The following is an 18846-nucleotide window of genomic DNA, read 5'->3' on the forward strand; positions in this document are numbered from 1 at the left end:
TTTTATACATAAAAAAACATGCAAATAAAAAGCCATCACTATTTCAATTCTTTTTCCATTGGATTGTGACCCCTGGGGTTATTACGTTAGATTAATGACACAACAGTAGTGTTAGTTGCAGCAGTTTGATTTTATGGCACAATGTTCAACTTTGACACCTTTGACACTGCACTCACATACATTACAAATAAAGGCTACGACTGAACATGGAGAATGATCTCCAAAAAATTAAACCAAGAATAGTGTTGTGCTGTAAACATTGTGATCACCATTTTCATTAAGTGAGGTTATTATTAAATTAAACAAATATTGACTATAAAAAATATTTTTGGTTGTGTTTTTTTGTATTGTATGGATTTTAAGGTAGTTTATATAGCTCCTATTGGTGTGTGTGCAGCGTTGTGTGCAATGTTTTTAAGTTTAAAACCACCTCTGAAGGTAGTGGGGGTCGCGAGTCACTGGAATTTAATTTTAAGGGTTGCGATTTGAAAAGTTTGGGAACTCCTGATCTAATATATATATATATATATATATATATATATATATATTTATATATATATATATTCCTATTAAAATGTGAATTTAAAAGATAGATTTGTGAGGGGTGTACTTTAACTGTTGAAAGCTATTATTACTAGTTAATTAGTTAAAGTTATTTGTACCTAATAAAGTTATGATAACTAATAACCTTCACTGTTCTGAAAATGAATTTAATGCAATAATGTGCACCTATAATGTAAAGCTGCTTTGAAACAATAGGTATTGTGAAAAGTGCTAGCAAGCTAGAATTGAATTCGACAATTCTAAGTTATTGTTTAGTATGAAGAGTTCAGATGCAAAAACTTCTCTTAGTGCAGACTGAAATTTTCCATGAAAACAATGAACATTTTTATTTTCCTTTGTTTATACTGTAAAAAGCTTTCACACTATTCGTTGATGTTATGGCAACACAAATCGATAAAGTTAATTTATAATAAGAATAATAGTATAATAATAAAATAATGAGTGGCTTGAACATAAAATAATTAAGTTATCCCCCAAAAATCACAAGAATTGTGTTGTTCCAGCTCGTTTTAATAATTTCTAAGTAATTTGAACAAGCAGAGTATATATATATTTTAGTGTATGCTGAGTTTTTTTTCACCTTTTAAGTATGTATTATTTGTCATAAAACTGAAATTATTAAACCTACACACAGGAGCCTGATAAAAATGCTCATGCTTTTATCAGAGAAGTTGGGAAGAATTTAGTTTAGGACAATTCATGCTATTAACAACTTGCTTATTACATGCCTACTATTAAGATATTAACTGTTCATTAGTAGGTATAAAGTATTATCTTATTCTACATCTCTAATCTTACCCAAAACCAAAACCCTACTTCTACCTTACAAACTATTAATAAACAGCTAATTAATAGTTTATTAAGCTAGTAGTGTTAGTTAATGCTTTATTAATACAGTGAATTGTGACCTAAAGTGTAACAGAGAATTTTTTAAAGGCATTGTGTTTTTTATATATATATATATATATATATATATATATATATATATATATATATATATATATATATATATATATATATATATAAAAAATGTGTGTGTGTGTGTGTTTAATACGTATATATATATATATATATATATATATATATATATATATATATATATATATATATATATATATATATAGGTTTAAGTCTATCTTAAAAGGATAGTTCATTTAAAAATGAAATTTCTGCATCATTTACTCACCCTTTACTTGTTTTAGAACGTTGTGAGATTTTTTTTCTTCTGTTGAACACAAAAGAAGATATTTCGAAGAATGCTGGAAACCTGTGACCATTGACTTTCATAGTATTGTTTTCATTCTAATATTAAAGTCAATAGTTACCAGTTTTCATCATTCTTCAAAGTATCTTCTTTTGTGTTGAACATAAGGCTTTGGAACCACTCGAGAGAGAGAGAGAGAGAGAGAGAGAGAGAGAGAGAGAGAGAGAGAGAGAGAGAGAGAGAGAGAGAGAGAGAGAGAGAGAGAGAGAGAGAGAGAGAGAGTAAATAGTCAGTAAATTGTCATTTTTGTGTAAACTAACCCTTTAATTTCTAAACAAAGAGAAACATAACACATTACTTTCCTTAAAGAGTAGCTAAGTGGCACACTCGGGTTACACTTTACAATAAGCTTGTATTAGTTAATGTTAGTTAATGCATTTACTAACATGAATAAACAATGAACAACACATTTAATACAGTATTTGTTCATGTTAGATAATGGAAATACAGTTGTTCCATGTTAGTTCATGTTAACTCGCAGTGAATTAACTCATGTTAACAAGCATTAATTTGGATGGTAATAAGGAACTACCATTAATTGATGCTGTACAAGTATTGTTCATTATTTAATAAATACATTAACTAGCTTTAACTAATGAAAGCACATTGTAAAGTGTGACTGTTACTTGTTTTGACTCAATATATTACTATTAAAGTTTTTTAATATTAAAAAGTGTAAAGCTTTGCTGAACACTGTTTATTTTGGGAATAAGAGGACATACTGATGCATTTCCTGCTCATTTTGTTTTATTGCAGCACGATGGTGATCACAGTATTATAATCCCAGATCATACGGTCATCAAAAAAGGTTGGTGGCATTTTTGTTTTCATACATGTATCAATGCAGAGCTCAGATGTATGTTGTGTATTTGGAAGAGTGTCTTTTTGTATTAAATGTTTCTGTGGGAAAAAAATAATAATGTACAAAAACACTTGCATAGACTTTAGATTAATATGACCTAATTAAACTTGCATGCATAATAATGTTTAATAATTAGTATGAATAAATCAATTAAATATGCATATTCCATGCAAAGTTAATAGATTTGAAACTGCATGTAATGTCAAACAGCCCTCTGTAATTTTGAATGCGTCTACAACCTCTCAAGATTAATCTCTCATTTGCATTAAAACATTTTGCAATCATCTTACGCCGTGCATGATTTGCATTGGCTCAAATCTTCACAAAGACTTGCTTAAACCGCGTTCAGACTAAAAAGAAATCTCACACCTTTGCTGTCAGGGGGGAGAACCGAAAGTCCAGGTTTAGGTAGGCGTATTTGAGGTGGTGCTGGTTCATACATATATCACTAATCCTTTTGGTCATGTGGTCCATTTAACTAATCTGGCATTGATCCGCGAGGCATTCTGACACTCTTTCAGCATGAATGGGAAGCCAAAGAAAGGATTCCTCTCAAAATGGCAGACCAGCCAAAGTTGTAGATGTTGGGCAATCCTTAAAATGGTGTGTTTGCTCAGAGAGAGGAGGCCTAGGCCTGCGTTTTAGTCTTTTGAAACAGAGCTGAACACAGTGTGAACGCAATTCTGCCTCACTACACACACACACACACACACATGCATGAGAAGACAAGAATCAACTGTAGTCGGGGTGTGGCTGCTTTTAAACATGTATTTTGTTCAGTCATATGCTGTGACATGAAATCTTCCTAAATAAGCAAAAGCGAAAGACAGTTTTGAACATCTGTTTATTTTGTGCTATCATTAGTCGCTCAAAAGGATGGTTTATATCAGTGCTTCTCCACTGTTTTTCCCCCGTAGGAATTTTCATCTCAGGTTGATTTACGCGAGCAAAAAATGTGTCTTTAAAAGAGTTTGTTTAAAACTATTGACTTTAGTTTTGTCATGTTTGTCATGTTGAATGCATGTTCAAGTTGACGTCTGTATAATCAGTAGCTTCTGCACTGTAAGAAAATCTTGCTGCCTGTATTTTTTAGATGAGTCAGCTTGAATATTTCTGGTCATTTCAACTTGCATCAATTAAACTTTGTTTAACTTAAGAAAAAGAGTTGAAACATGTTTACCTCTTTAAAATAAGCAGGCACGCAATGACATACAGTAAAACAAAAAAGATTTCTGCAGAATGGTTGCAAATAAAAATATGTGGGTTGAATTTAAACACATTGAACTTAGTAATGCTCAACTTAATTTGCTTATTTAAATTCAGCCCAAATAAATTGTTTACAACCACTTCATTTAAAAAATGTTAATAAAGGCAAGAAATCATCTTTGAATCATTTTTTTCAGTGTATAATGTTAATATTAGGTTACATTTTGACCAAAATTCAATGTCTAGTCGGTGTCTAAGGACGCTGTTTTGATTTCTGATTATGGCGGTAAATGACGTTGATTTTAGGTTGTGTTGGAAAGTGACCAAAATCCAACGTCGAGCCAACATCTTAAACCAGCATCATGATGACGTTAAATGCTGACATTTATTCGTCAGGTATGGCAACCAAAATCCAGCATCTGATAGACGTCATAGTGGTAACATCCACACAACGTCAAGCTGTAACATCATATAATGTCAACCTGATTTTCATTTCCAAACAAAATGCAACATCCCACGATGTTGGCATCATGTTGACGTCCTGTGCCTGCTGGGAAGTGACAATTAAATAGCATTTTATGACTTTTTGTCTTATCATTTTTATCCACTCAAAAAAATCTTGCTCCCTGTATTTGAATCAACTTAATTTTTCCGGTCATCTCAACTAGCAGCAATCAAACTGAGGACAAATATTGTGTAACTTAAAAAAGTTGAGTGAAACCTGTTGACTTTAAAAAAAAAAAAAATTTTGTTATGATTTTTGTATTATAACTTTCACACACTCAAAAAATGACATGTGTTGTGTTAAAAGTACTGATTTAATGACACCCGTGTTGTAGTGGTTAGTGTGTCGACGAATGCACTCCCGTGCTCACGGCGACCCGAATGCGATTCTCATCTCTCGGTCCTATGCCGATTCTTCCCATCTCTCTGCTCTCCATGCTTACCTGTCAATACTCTCTACTGTCTGGTCCAATGAAGGTGAAAACCCCGAAAAAATTATTATAAAGTAAAAAAATATAATAATAATAAAAAATACTGATTTAAAATGAGCTGAAACCACACTAGCATTCAGCTTTTTGCAGGACAACTCAATTGTTTTAAGCTCAATCTACTTAAATTTGTCAAATTAGTAAATTAACCTAATTCCTTCATCTTTACCTTTTTAAAATAAGTCAGATAAGCAACAGTTAAATAAAAAACAAAAGCATTTTGTTATGGTTCTTTGTCTTTTCATTTTTACACACTCAAAAAAAATCTTGCTGCCTGTATTTGTTTAGTTGTGTCAACTTAAATTTTTCTGGTCATCTGAACTTGCGTAACTCAAACCGAGTACAAAATATTGAGTTAAACTTAGTGTAACTTAAAAAAAAAATAGGTGAAAACATGTTTACCTTTTTAAAATAAGTTAGAAAAGTAACAAAAACATTTTTGTCTTATTATTTTTACACTCAAAAATAACATATTAAAACTACTCATGTTAAATAAGCAGAACTCACACAATTCTTCAGTTTTTGGGCGGACAACTCAATTGTTTTAAATTCACTATACTTAAATTTGTCAAATTAGTAAGTTACTTAATTCCTTCATGTTTACCTTAAAAAAGTGAGATAAACAGCATTTAAATAAGGAATAAAAGGTTTTTGTTATGACTGTTTGTCTTATCATTTTTACACACTCAAAAAATCTTGCTGCCTATATTTGTTTAGTTGAGTCAACCTAATATTTGATGCAAGCTAAGATGACCAGAAAAGTTAAAAGAAATAGCTGAAACCTGTTTACCTTTTTAAACTATGTTATAAGTAACAAAAACATTTAATTATGGCATTTTGTCTTATTTTTACTCACACAAAAAGAGACGTGTTGTTTGTTCAAACTACTTATGTAAAATGAGCTGAAACCACACTATTCTTTAACTTTTTGGGGGACAACTCAATTGTTTTAAGTTCACTCTACTTAAATTTGTCAGATTAGTAAGTTACTCAGTTCCTTCATGTTTACCTTTTTTTAAAATAAGTCAGACAAACAACAGTTAAATAAGAAATAAAAGCATTTTGGTATGACAAATCATTTTTACAAAAACATCTTGCTGCCTATTTTTCTTTAGTTGAGTCAACTTAGTTTTTTCAACTTGCAGCAATCAAACTGAGTACAAATATTGAGTTAAACTTTGTGTAACTTAAAAAAAACTGGTAAAAACTGTTTATCTTTTTAAAAATAAGTTAAATAAGTAATATTTTGTTATGATATTTTTTCTTATCATTTTTACACACAAAAAAGTGACATGTTTGTTCAAAGTACTTATGGTAAATGAGCTGAAACCACACTATTCTTTAGTTTTTTTTAGGACAACTCAATTGTTTTATGTTCAATCTACTTAAATTTGTCAAATTAATAATTTACTTAATTCCTTTATGTTTACCTTTTTTAAAAAAAAGTCAGATAAACAACATTTAAATAAGGAATAAAAGCATTTTGTTATGACTGTTTGTCTTATAATTTTTACACACTCAAAAAAATATTGCTGCCTGTGTTTGTTTAGTTGAGTCAACCTAATATTTGATGCAAGCTAAGATGACCAGAAAAATTTAAGTTAAACATAACTTTAAAAGAAAAACCTGTTTACCTTTTTAAACTATTTTATAAGTAACAAAAACATTTAATTATGGTATTTTGTCTTATTTTTACACTTTGTTTAAACTACTTATGTAAAATGAGCTGAAACCACACTATTCTTCAGCTTTTGGGGGGACAACTCAATTGTTTTAAGTTCAATCTACTTAAATTTGTCAAATTAATTAACGTAATTCCTTCATCTTTACCTTTTAAAAAAAGTCAGATAAACAACATTTAAATAAGAAATAAAATAAATAAACAAATCATTTTTACAAAAACATCTTGCTGCCTATTTTTCTTAAGTTGAGTCAACTTAATTTTTTTAATCATCTCAACTTGCAATAATCAAACTGAGTACAAATATTAAACTTTGTGTAACTTAAAAAAATATGTACAACTGTTTACCTTTTTTAAATAAGTTAAATAAGTAACATTTTGTTTTGATATTTTGTCTTATCATTTTTACACACACAAAAAAGTGACATGTTTTTTCAAACTTATATAAAATAAGCTAAAATCCACACAATTATTGCGTTTTTGGGACAACTCAATTGTTTTAAGTTCAATCTACCTAAAGTTGTCAAAATTAAAAAGTTAATTGTGCAGTTGCATGAACAATGTAGAGTTTAATAATTAGACTCATGACCTTTCTCTCTTTAAAAAGTCAATATTGAAAGCTCTGCATGATCTTATAAAAGGTTTATTTTACATTATGGACTGGCTCTAGAACTGCACCCAACAGTTGATAATTAATTCCAAAGGCATGCATCCATTTTTTCTTTGTTCTTCTTTGAAGTTCTAGTTTTGCGCTTCTTACTTTTGTGTTTCCTGCTTCGCTGTCGAATGTGAGAAAAATGAGAAGAATGTTAAAACACCCATCAAAGGGGATTTACAGATGCACTAAAGATCACAATCGCGAGACTATTTTCTTTACTGCAGATACTCAACTCGAGATGCTATATTGTTTGCTGGCCTTGCAGTATAATTGGCTGTGTTGGCTTGCAGTGTGTTGAGGTCAGGAGCTGATTGACAGATTCTGGTGTGCATTTTATTCAGTCAGTAATTTAGATTTGCTTTTCAGTCACCAGAGTGCCTTGCTGAATTAACGTCTATGTCAATATTTTAGCCAGTGTAATTACAGCATGCACGACTCTTCTGAGATGCGCTGTCCTGTTCTGGTTCATAGCAAAATTTATGTCACACGTTTCTAGCATAAATCTCAAGCATCTTCATTTGTGCCACCTCAGCCTCCAGCTTGTATTAAATAAACCATTTTTCGAAATAAACTCTAAATGCTTGGATATTTTGATTGGATATGAATGATTGGATATTTTGCATTTATAAATTTTGATTGTTATCAAGTTGAACTGGGGTGCGTTTCCCAAACAACAACGTAACTGGCGGCTGAACTATTATAGTACGATGCATCGTTTGGGAATAGAACGATGTAGTGACGAGAGTCTATGTTTCTAACTACAGCTCCAAATGTGTAGTTGCAAGCATAGAAGTTTGCGACGCAGTTTGTGAACGTTTGTTGGAACAACAGATTGGGGAAACACCAAATCAACATACTATGTTTGTAACGACACAACTTAATCTTAATAAAAAAGATTCCATTATTCATCTCATTCATTCATTCATTCATTCATTTTACTTCGGATTACTCCATTTATTTATCAGGGGTCACCACTGCTGAATGAACCGCCAACTATTCCAGCATATGTTTTACACAGCTGATGCCCTTCCAGCCGCAATCATACACTACTACACACATACACTAGGACCAATTTAGTTCATCCAATTCACCTATAGCGCATGTGTTTGGACTTTGGGGGAAACCGGAGCACCCGGAGGAAACGCATGCAAACATGGGGAGAACAGGCAAACTCCACACAGAAATGCCAACTGTTCCAGCATGGACTTGAATCGGTGACTTTCTTGCTGTGAGCCAACAGTGCTAACCACTGAGCCACCGCATCACCCAACTGTATAGTCAAAAACTAAATTGAATAAATTAAATCGGCCGTAGTGTATGAGTGTGAATGGGTGGGTATGGGTGTTTTTCCAGTACTGTGTTGCAGCTGGAAAGGCATCCACTGTGTAAAACATATGCTGGATAAGTCGCGGTTCATTCGGCTGTGGCAACCCCTGGTGAATAAAGGCACTAGGAGAATGAACGAATGAATTCTCACAATTAACAAACCATTTACTATGACTTTTTTGCTCCTTTATTTTGAATAAACTTCTAAATGTCTGCATATTATTAGTTGTAAGGTTTGTAGTTGGGTTTGGGTGTTGTTTAGGATTAGGGATGTAGAATAAGATCATGCAGATTATGTACTTTATGCACTGTGAAAATGATTGCTCTTGACAGCCAATGGCTATTAGGAAAACGGAGTTATTAGGAAAGGAGTTAAGTAACTTAGTTTTTATTTACTTAAGTGGATTGAGCATTAAACAATTTAGTTGTCCGCACATCATGAGTTTGCCTAGTATGATGTGATCCTGAATTAGCATCTTTGTTAATCCTGGAACATGTAATCCATACTTATTCCCCACCTGTAAACCTTACCTGGCAACACTCCTGTTTTTCCAGGGAGTCTCCAGTATTTCAGACCCATCTCCCGCCACCCTCCCGTTTTGTTATTTTTTTTTCGTAATTTCAACCATCCTCCACCCCCCCCGATCCTCAGCATTTTGGTACAATCTGTGAAACCCCCAGGTCCCCAACATTGGTATAGGATCCGATCGCAGTGGCCAACCGAAACACACTTTATAGTACAGTTACTAACACCACAGTACACAATAACAGGTTCTCCACAGTTTTACTCTGACACTTCACACCCGTGTCGAACTCCACCAGATTTTCTGGGTCAAATGTTGGCAGGTATGCCCTAAACCAGGGCTTCCCAAACTTTTCAGCCCGCGACCCCCAAAATTACAATGTCAGTGACTCGCGACCCCTATATTTCAAGGTGGCTATACTGTAAATATACAAACGTTGCGCACACAACTATAGGCAAATATAAACATGAACATATTGACAACACAAAAATGCAACAGTATATTAACCATATAATGCTTTTCTATAGTCATTTATTAATTACATTTTAATATAAAAATTTAAGGCTGATGGCTTAATTTGTATGTTGTTGTTGTTGTTTCTTTAACGCAACTATTAACCATCTTCTGTGGGTTATGAATACAAATATAGTAATTCAAATAACTTAATAAAATTTATTTGAGTTTTGGAAAACATTAAGCAACACCTTGTTAATGTCCCGCGAGCCTCCAGGGGGTCCCGACCCCCACTTTGAGAACTGCTGCCCTAAACCCAACCTTCACAGTAAATTATTCCCAAAATCAGTGGGGAATAATAGTTGGGATTAGGGGTAGGGAATAGGTACGGATTACATTTTCCATCAAAAATGATGTTCCGGGATGAACATGGATGCTAATCCAGGATTGCATTGTACTTGGCTAAATCATGACATGCTTAACCTATAGTGTTACCATTACTGCATGTTTTAATAGAGTTATCAACATTTCAAAGGAACTTCAGACAAAGTTGTTGCTTAAACTAAAGCACAATGGAGAAAAATCTACCATGCATCCATATCTGCTGTATTTAATTCTCTCTGTGTTTCTGGATCAGTTTGTTTGAGCGCACCGATGTGTTTCTCTCATCTCCAGGTCCGGTGTCTCTGCCCAAGGGAAATGCATTTGGGATTCCCTTTCAGAAAGAGTCCCTGCTGGGAATGGTGTCGAATCCCACTGAGGTCTTCTGTTCGGTTCCCGGCCGTCTCTCTCTTCTCAGCTCCACTTCCAAGTATAAAGTAACTGTGGCAGAAGTTCAGAGACGCCTGTCGCCGCCCGAGTGTCTGAACGCATCCCTGCTCGGAGGAGTATTGCGCAGGTGAGGGGTGAAAATATCTTAATTTATTCACACAAAGTAGGTGGATGAAACTCATGATGCAAATCTGCTCAGGTTACATATCAAACCAAAACCAAAAGCATAGATTACATGCTACTGTGACCGTACACTCTCAGAAATAAAGGTGCGAGAGCCATCACTGGGGTGGTACCTTTTTAAAAGGTATACATTTGTAACTAAAGGGTTCTTTTTAATACCTCAAGGGTACATATTAGTACGTTAAAAGAGCAAAAATGTAAGTCTTGATTTATTTTAGGTACTAATATACACCTTTGAGATACAATATGAACCCGTTAAGTATACAAATTGTTAACTTTTAAAAAAGTGGCAGCTCTCGGATCTTTATTTCTAAGAGTGTATTGTTATAATAATTAATGAAATAAAGGTCATATTTGTTGGAGATAGATACTTTTAAAAGTAATGCATTACAATATTGAGTTACTCCCCCAAAAAGTAACTAGTTGCGTTACTTGGTTACTTTTTGTTATAAGTAATGCATTTTGAGTAACTTTTGAGTAACTTTTTCTGACCTGGCTGAGGCTTAATCTCTTTCAGAACTATTTTCAATTAACAATGCACTGTATAACCTTCATTTAGCTTTAAAAAACACATCAAAGCATAATATTTTAGGATAATGTTATTTGAGAACTTCCTGACCCCAGAGCTCTACATGCCGTATATACAGATTATTGAAGGTTTAAAGCAATGTGTTTGCTACTTTTGTACTATTAGTCTTAAGTAAAATCACTGTTCATTGAGACTATAATCCCCTTTACCTTTTGTTCGATGGGTTCAAAATATTGAAAACATTCTCTCATTGACTGTGTGATTCATTGTGACCACTTTTAATTAAGCAATTTATTTTTAAAAGCTCATTAATTAAACTGAAAAGTAACTTGCAATACATTTTTTTTAAAAGTAACTCAATTGTTATTACTTATTTTTTAAAATGTAATGTGTTCCTTTACTCATTTCTTTGAAAAGTAATATTATCATGTAACTCGTGTAACTTGTAATCCAGTACCCCAACACTGCTCATGAGCATTATATTATAATAATTAAAAATCTTCTGTGGTGGTACTTTTTCTTTTAGACCTAAAGGGCTCATATTTAAATCTCAAATGTATGTTTTGTTGACATGACATTGCATTTTGTCATGATTTAAAATACGCTTAAAAATGATCAAGCTGCTTGTTCTATCTACTTACTAAAAATTTAGTTGAAACAACACAATTCTTCAGATTTTTAAAACAGCTAAATGGTTTTACTTAATTAACTTAATGAACTTAATAATGTATTTGTGTTGGGACAACATGAATGAATTGTTTGGAACCCAGCATTTTTTACAGTGTACAGTATAGTAAAAATAATGGTTAAACATTTATTTGGCTTCCATGGACCACTTATTACAAAAAAAAATAAAAATAAATTATATTTACATTTAATAATATAATATAATATATAATATAATATAATATAATGCAACATAATGCAATATAATGCAATATAATACAATAACAATATAATATAATTGAATAAAACAATATACTATAATAATATAATGGAATATAATATAATATAATATAATGTAATATAATATAATATAATATAATATAATATAATATAATATAATATAATATAATACAATAATAATATGATATAATGTAATATAATATAATATAATATAATATAATACAATAATAATATGATATAATGTAATATAATATAATATAATATAATATAATATAATATAATATAATATAATACAATAATAATATGATATAATGTAATATAATATAATATAATATAATATAATATAATATAATATAATATAATATAATATAATACAATAATAATATGATATAATGTAATATAATATAATATAACATAATATAATACAATAATAATATGATATAATATAATATAATACAATAATAATATGATATAATGTAATATAATATAATATAATATAATATAATATAATATAATATAATATAATATAATATAATATAATATAATATAATATAATATAATATAATATAATATAATATAATATACACAGTCAAGCCTCATTCATAAGTCAGGGGGAAGAAAAATAAAGAAATAAATAGTTAGGGCTAGACTTCGGGTTAGGGTTAACCCTAGTGAGAGTTGGAACATCATACTTTAAATTATATAAATATAACAAATGTTTTTCCAAAAATCATATATTATAATTTAATATTAATTTCATAATTAAAATTTTAAATATATTTACTACCTGGTTGTCTACTACCCACATATTAGGCACCTAAAACCTTCAAAAATATATACTATTGTACTATTTATGTGCTAATGTGCATCAATATGGAGCATTTAGTTGCAAATATGTACCTTTTTAAAGTGCACTGCCCCAGTTACAGCTTTTTCTTGACTCACTTTATGTTTTAATTTGTGAATTTAGGGCAAAATCTGATGTATTTTGTGAGATTTCGAGCATATGCATTCAGCACTCAGTGTAAATAAAGAGTCAGATTATCTGTGTTTGTTTATGCATCTGTGCAGGTTCATGTTTGGTACCACTGAGCTCCGTTTGTGTGCGTAGGGATTAGCTGATTCTGTTATTAATTTCATTACAACAGTTGACACTTTGACCCATATGCCAGCCAGTAATGCTGGGATCAATGATGGGGAGGGGGTGATGGGGGGAATGCAATAGACACAACCTAATCTCATTGGCCTTTACTACTGGGAATATTGTTCTGTTCCCATGTGCCTGACGCAAACACGCTGATATTTGTTAAGTAGGTCATATAGCACAAGCGTTAGGAAAAGGGGTGGGGGGGTGTCAGACGGAAAAGAGGGCACTTACTCATGCCTCCCGCTAACCGTATTTTACCCCACAAGTGAAGGGTGATGCCAGGCCACAAATCTAGTCATGCATATCGCAGAGGCCAGAACAACAAGTGGAGATTTTGTCCGCACTTTTATGCGTGTTTGTTACGCTGCATTTTAAACACTTGAGCTGTGACATCATTTATTTCATGAGGCTGTTTATTCATGTGGATCTGGGTCCAAGACCTCTTTGTACTCGCATAACAGAAACAAAACAAATGGAATCCATGTGTTTCACCTGCAATAACCGAGGCTTTGCCCTCTTGGGTATTTCAGATAACCTTTCAGAAAAGTTGAACCTTTCATTACAATTAGTGATTTCTGTGAAATGTTTATGCTTATTTACATAATAAAAAATAACTAAATATAATTCATTTATTCATTTTCTTGTCGGCTTAGTCCCTTTATTAATCCGGGGTCGCCACAGCGGAATGAACCGCCAACTTATCCAGCAAGTTTTTACACAGCGGATGCCCTTCCAGCCGCAACCCATCTCTGGGAAACATCCACACACACATTCACACACACACTCATACACTGCGGACAATTTAGCCTACCCAATTCACCTGTACCGCATGTCTTTGGACTGTGGGGGAAACCGGAGCACCCGGAGTAAATCCACGTGAAGGCAGGGAGAACATGCAAACTCCACAAAGAAACGCCAACTGAGCCGAGGTTCGAGCCAGCAACCTTCTTGCTGTGAGGCGACAGCATTACCTGCTGCGCCACTGCCTTGCCACTAAATATAATGCCATTCCAATATCCCAAGACTTTTGTTCATCTTCAGAACACAAACTAAGATATTTTAAATGACTTTCTAGCATCCTTCATGGACAGCAAGGGTCTTGAGGTGCTCAAAGGAAACAGAAACATTGTCCAAATTTTTAGCGTGACTTCAGTGGTTCAATTGTAATCATATGAAGCTCCAAGAACACGTTTGCGCGCTAAAATGGCTTTGTTCTTCCACAATCAATCAGGGTGTGCATTTTTATTCATTCATTCATTTTCTTGTCGACTTAGTCCCTTTATTAATCTGGGGTCGCCTCAGCGGAATGAACCGCCAACTTATCCAGCAAGTTTTTAAGCAGCGGATGCCCTTCCAGCCATAGTAAACGTGCACCCTGATGCAATAGAAAAGACAGCAAACAGAGTCATTTTTAAAACAATTTGATGTACAAAATTGTTCTTGCAGCTTCACAGAATTACAGTTGAACCACTGAATTAACGTGTGAGGTTTTTTGGTTCCCTTTCTGGACTTCAGATTTCATCATAAATGTCTTAATTTGTGTTCAAAAGATAAAGGAAGGCCTTAGGTGATTGAAATTACATGATTGTAATTAATTAGTTACAGAATTTTCATTTCTGGGTACTAATCCTTAATAATTTAGAGTATATGTAAAGTAGGGGTGGCACGGGGGCTCATGGTTATCACTGTCACTATACAGCAAGAGGGTTGCTGGTTTGTGTCCTGGCTAAACAATTTGTCATTTCTGTGTGGAGTTTGCATGTTCTCCCCGTCTTGGCGTGGGTTTTCTCCAGGTGCTCCGGTTTTCCCCACAGTCTAAACACATGCGCTATAGGTGAATTGAATAAGCTAAATTGGCCGAGGTGTATGTGTGTGAATCAGTGTATTTGGGTGTTTCCCATTACTGGGTTGTGGCTTGAAAGGGCATCCGCTGTGTAAAACATAAGCTGGGTAAGTTGGCAGCTCATTCCGCTGTAGCGACCCCTGATTAATAAAGAGACTAAACCAAAATTTTGATGTACGAAATGTTCTTACAGCTTCGTATGATTGCAGTTGAACCACTGAAGTAACGTGTGATGTTTTCTGTTCATTTTCTGGACTTTTGGTGTCTAAGGAGGATGAGAGAGCTCTCGCGTTTAATCTAAAATATCTTAATTTGTGTTCAAATAATGAATAAAGGCCTTTGGTGGTTGTAATGACATGTAACAGAATTTTTGGGTGCGTTGCAGTCCTTGCGTTGCACTTCCAATTGGGTTTTCTTAATAATCGTGATGAAATACTGCACCCCTGGTTGGGAGAACATCTAAGGCAGGTTTAGTATAAGGAATCAATATTTTTGGGGCATCTCTGTGGCAGAATTACTGCATTACTGGTCTGACATGGTGGTCAGTAGTTTCATGTGAGCACAGATATTTTTTGTGATGACTGCGTGTACAGAGTTATTAGTCTCACTTTTTTAAGGTACATTTTTCGCTATTAGCAACTCATTGACTATAGGACAGGTTTAGCATAAGGTCAATAATCAAATGTACAGTTTTCAGTGTGCTTACATATCATTTCTTTTATTACAAAGGGCAAAATCAAAGAACGGTGGTCGATCCTTGAGGGAGAAGCTGGATAAAATCGGGTTGAACTTGCCGGCGGGTCGCAGAAAGGCTGCTAACGTCACATTACTAACTGCATTGGTAGAAGGTAAGCACTTTTCAACCAGTTTTTACCCGTTGTTAACCACCTGTGTGAGTTTTATTGTGTATGCCAAGAGTTTGACCAGTGCTACTGGATAATCTGTGGAGTATGCTATGAAGTTCTAGACTCAAAATGTTAAACTGTAATGTACAACATGGTTTTGCCAATGTTCTAGCTCCAGTTTACAGTTCGAACAGTTCAATTCAATTCATCTTTATTTCTCTAGCGCTTTTTATAATGTAGATTTTGCCAAAGCAGCTTAACATAGAAGTTCCAGTAAATTGAAACAGTGTCAGTTCAGTTTATAGAGTTAAAGTTCAGTTTAGTTCAGTTCAGTGTGGTTTCATTTTCACTGCAAGTCCAAACACTGAAGAGCAAATCCATCAATGCACAGCTCCACAAGCCCCGAACCAAGCAAGCCAGTGGCGACAGTGGCGAGGAGCAAACTTCATCTATTGACGAAAATGAAGGAAACAAACCTGGAGGGAAACCAGGCTCAGTTGGGCGAGCAGTTCCTGGGGAACAGTTCAATGCTTGATGTATACTCTAAAACAAATGCTGGGTTGATAGGAAAATCCAACCGTTGAGTTAAAAAAAATGTCTAATTTAATTGAGAAAATCAATTAAAAATCAATCTTTTTATATAGTGCAGATTAGGTTTGCATTGGATTAAATTACAACATGATTTTGCCCATGTGTTTGCTCCAGTTTACAGTATGAACGGTTCAGTTCTTAATGTTGAAATATTATACTCTACAACAAAGCTTGGTTGCTGTAACCCAAAGTTGGTCAATTATGGAAAAACAGAACCATTGAGTTAAAAGTCATTGCAATCTGATTGAAAAAATTAACCTAATGTTGGGTTTGTCCATTTTAATGCAATGTTGGGTTAACGCAAGCCATTATATTTTAGAGTGTAGATTAGGTTTACATTGGTTTAAATAACAACATGATTTTGCCCATGTGTTTGCTCCAGTTTACAGTTTGAACAGTCAAAATGTTATACTGTTAAACAGTGTTTCTCAACTGGTGGGTCGTGACCCAAAAGTGGGTCGCAGGAACATTTTGTGTGATCAAAAAACAACAAAAGTTTGATTTTTAATTTATTTCGCTTATATCGGACTTTTATTTTGAAATGCACGTGGGACAACCGTACTGTTTGACAAGTGAAATTTCAGCGCAAGTACGACCCCGGATATGTAAAATATGGATTTACTTATATTGACGACAAAAAAGGCTTAAACCCTCAGTGTGTCATATGTAGTGAGGTGCTCTCACAAGAGAGCATGAAACCTGCTAAATTAAAACGAAATTTAGAAACCAAACATCCCAGTTGCAAGGACAAACCTGTGGACTATTTTCAGAGACAACTCCAATAGCTGAGGGCATCTCAAAAGTGCCGAACATCTTCATGTTCAAAACAACTACAGGCACTCCACGCATCGTACTGTGCTCACCGTGTAGCAAAGACCAAGAAAGCCCACACAAGACCAGAAGAGCAAATAACTGGTGATTGTTATAAAAATGGTTGTGATTATTTTAATAATGTTACTTTAATTTGCTGGTTTCTGCTCAGTTCAACCAGATCAGTGTTAATGTTTTGTTAACAGTTCAGTTTAGTTAATGGTAACTTAGCTTTTCCTTACCCTAACCACTGTGTACAGTATTTGACGTTTTTACTCTGTAATATTTCTATAATTTGATAGATTTTGTTAAATGACAGCAGTAAAATATAGTTTATTTGTAAGTCTTGGTGATTTTCTTTTGATTTATTTGTCACTAGTTGTGTAGGTTAACAAATAAATACAAATAAATTATAATTCCTAAAATTATATTGTAGTTCCTAAAAATTTGGGTCGCGGCTTGATGACCATGTGAAAATGTGGGTCCCATAGGCAAACCAGTTGAGAACCACTGCTTTAAAACAAATGCTTGGTTGATGGAAAAACCCAACCAAAGTAAATATTATTTTTTTGGAGTTAAATACTTGGCTGTTGTAACCCAAAATCGATCAGTTATGGAAAATCAGAACCAATGAGTTAAATGTCATTTCAATTTGATTGTAAAAAATTAACCAAATGTTGGGTTCATCCATTTCTGATGCAACATTGGGTTAACACAACCCATTATTTTTTATTGTGTGAATTAGGTTTAAATTGGTTTAAATTACTCCCAACATCATAGTTAAATGGGTCACACGCTACAATAAGGTTCATTAGTTAATGTTATTTAATGCATTTACTAACATGAACAAACAATGAACAATACATTTACTAGTGTATTTGTTCGTGTTAGTTAGCGTTAGTTAATGAAAATACAGTAGTTCATTGTTAGTTCATGTTAACTCATGATGCATTAACTAATGTTAACAAGCATGGACTTGGATGTTAATAATGCATTAATAAATGTTCAATTATGATTAATAAATGCTGTACATGTGTTGTTCATGATTAGCTCATGTTAGTAAACGCATTAACTAATGAACCTTATTGTAAAGTGTTACCGTTAACTGATCCTCCCAGTGTTTATGTTTCGAGATTTAGTATATCAACAAAATAATTTTCATCTCTCAAGCTTCCAGAGAGAACTAATAGACTTCCCGACAGCACGCAAAGGTCAAGCATGTTAGCGCTTCCCATGCATTGGCAGCGGAGTCTCATTTGTGCATGCAAGTGATCTGTAATTTCTTGACATTTCATCTCCACTTTTACCTTTTCGCCTGAGTATAGCTAACCAATGAGTCACGGAGACATTAGCGCAAAGATCACGAGTTAACTAACACCAGGAGCGATGTTGAATACTTTTAGCTTTCTCTTTTAATGTCACCATTCTCACCACTAATGGGAGCATGGGTCTGAAGCAGGAACATGACTAGAAGGCGTAGTTATTTACAGACCTTCAAAGCTGAATTAGGGCTTGTTATCACATGTTCGCTAGCCGAGAGGAGAGACTGACCTTAAAGACGACGACTGTGAATAATGTGCTAGTCTATCAATAAGAGCCTGTTGGGTCTAGGGGACCGTTAGATGCCTTCAGCCATGAAGGCTCATTAAAAGACATGCAGTGTGACCACCGCTATCCACAATACAGAGTCT

At 33.7% G+C, this 18846-nt stretch overlaps 2 protein-coding genes across 6 annotated transcripts in view; one reads left to right on the plus strand and one right to left on the minus strand.

Annotated features, from left to right (window-relative positions):
• slc12a5a (solute carrier family 12 member 5a) overlaps nucleotides 1-18846 on the minus strand; it is a 2560186-nt gene that overhangs the window by 2163192 nt on the left and 378148 nt on the right. The window lies entirely within an intron of this gene.
• The window catches only part of tfap2c (transcription factor AP-2 gamma (activating enhancer binding protein 2 gamma)), a 37089-nt gene that overhangs the window by 10730 nt on the left and 7513 nt on the right, over nucleotides 1-18846 (plus strand). For all 5 annotated transcript variants that reach the window (XM_087255524.1, XM_087255525.1, XM_087255522.1 and 2 more), the window contains 3 exon segments: nucleotides 2585-2636; nucleotides 10206-10428; nucleotides 15639-15757. In XM_087255524.1, the coding sequence (XP_087111650.1) occupies nucleotides 2585-2636; nucleotides 10206-10428; nucleotides 15639-15757 (394 nt within the window).

The sequence above is a fragment of the Danio rerio genome, chromosome 6 (assembly GCF_052040795.2).
Source record: "Danio rerio strain M-AB ecotype USA chromosome 6, GRCz13ab, whole genome shotgun sequence".
Classification (NCBI taxonomy): Eukaryota; Metazoa; Chordata; class Actinopteri; order Cypriniformes; family Danionidae; genus Danio; species Danio rerio.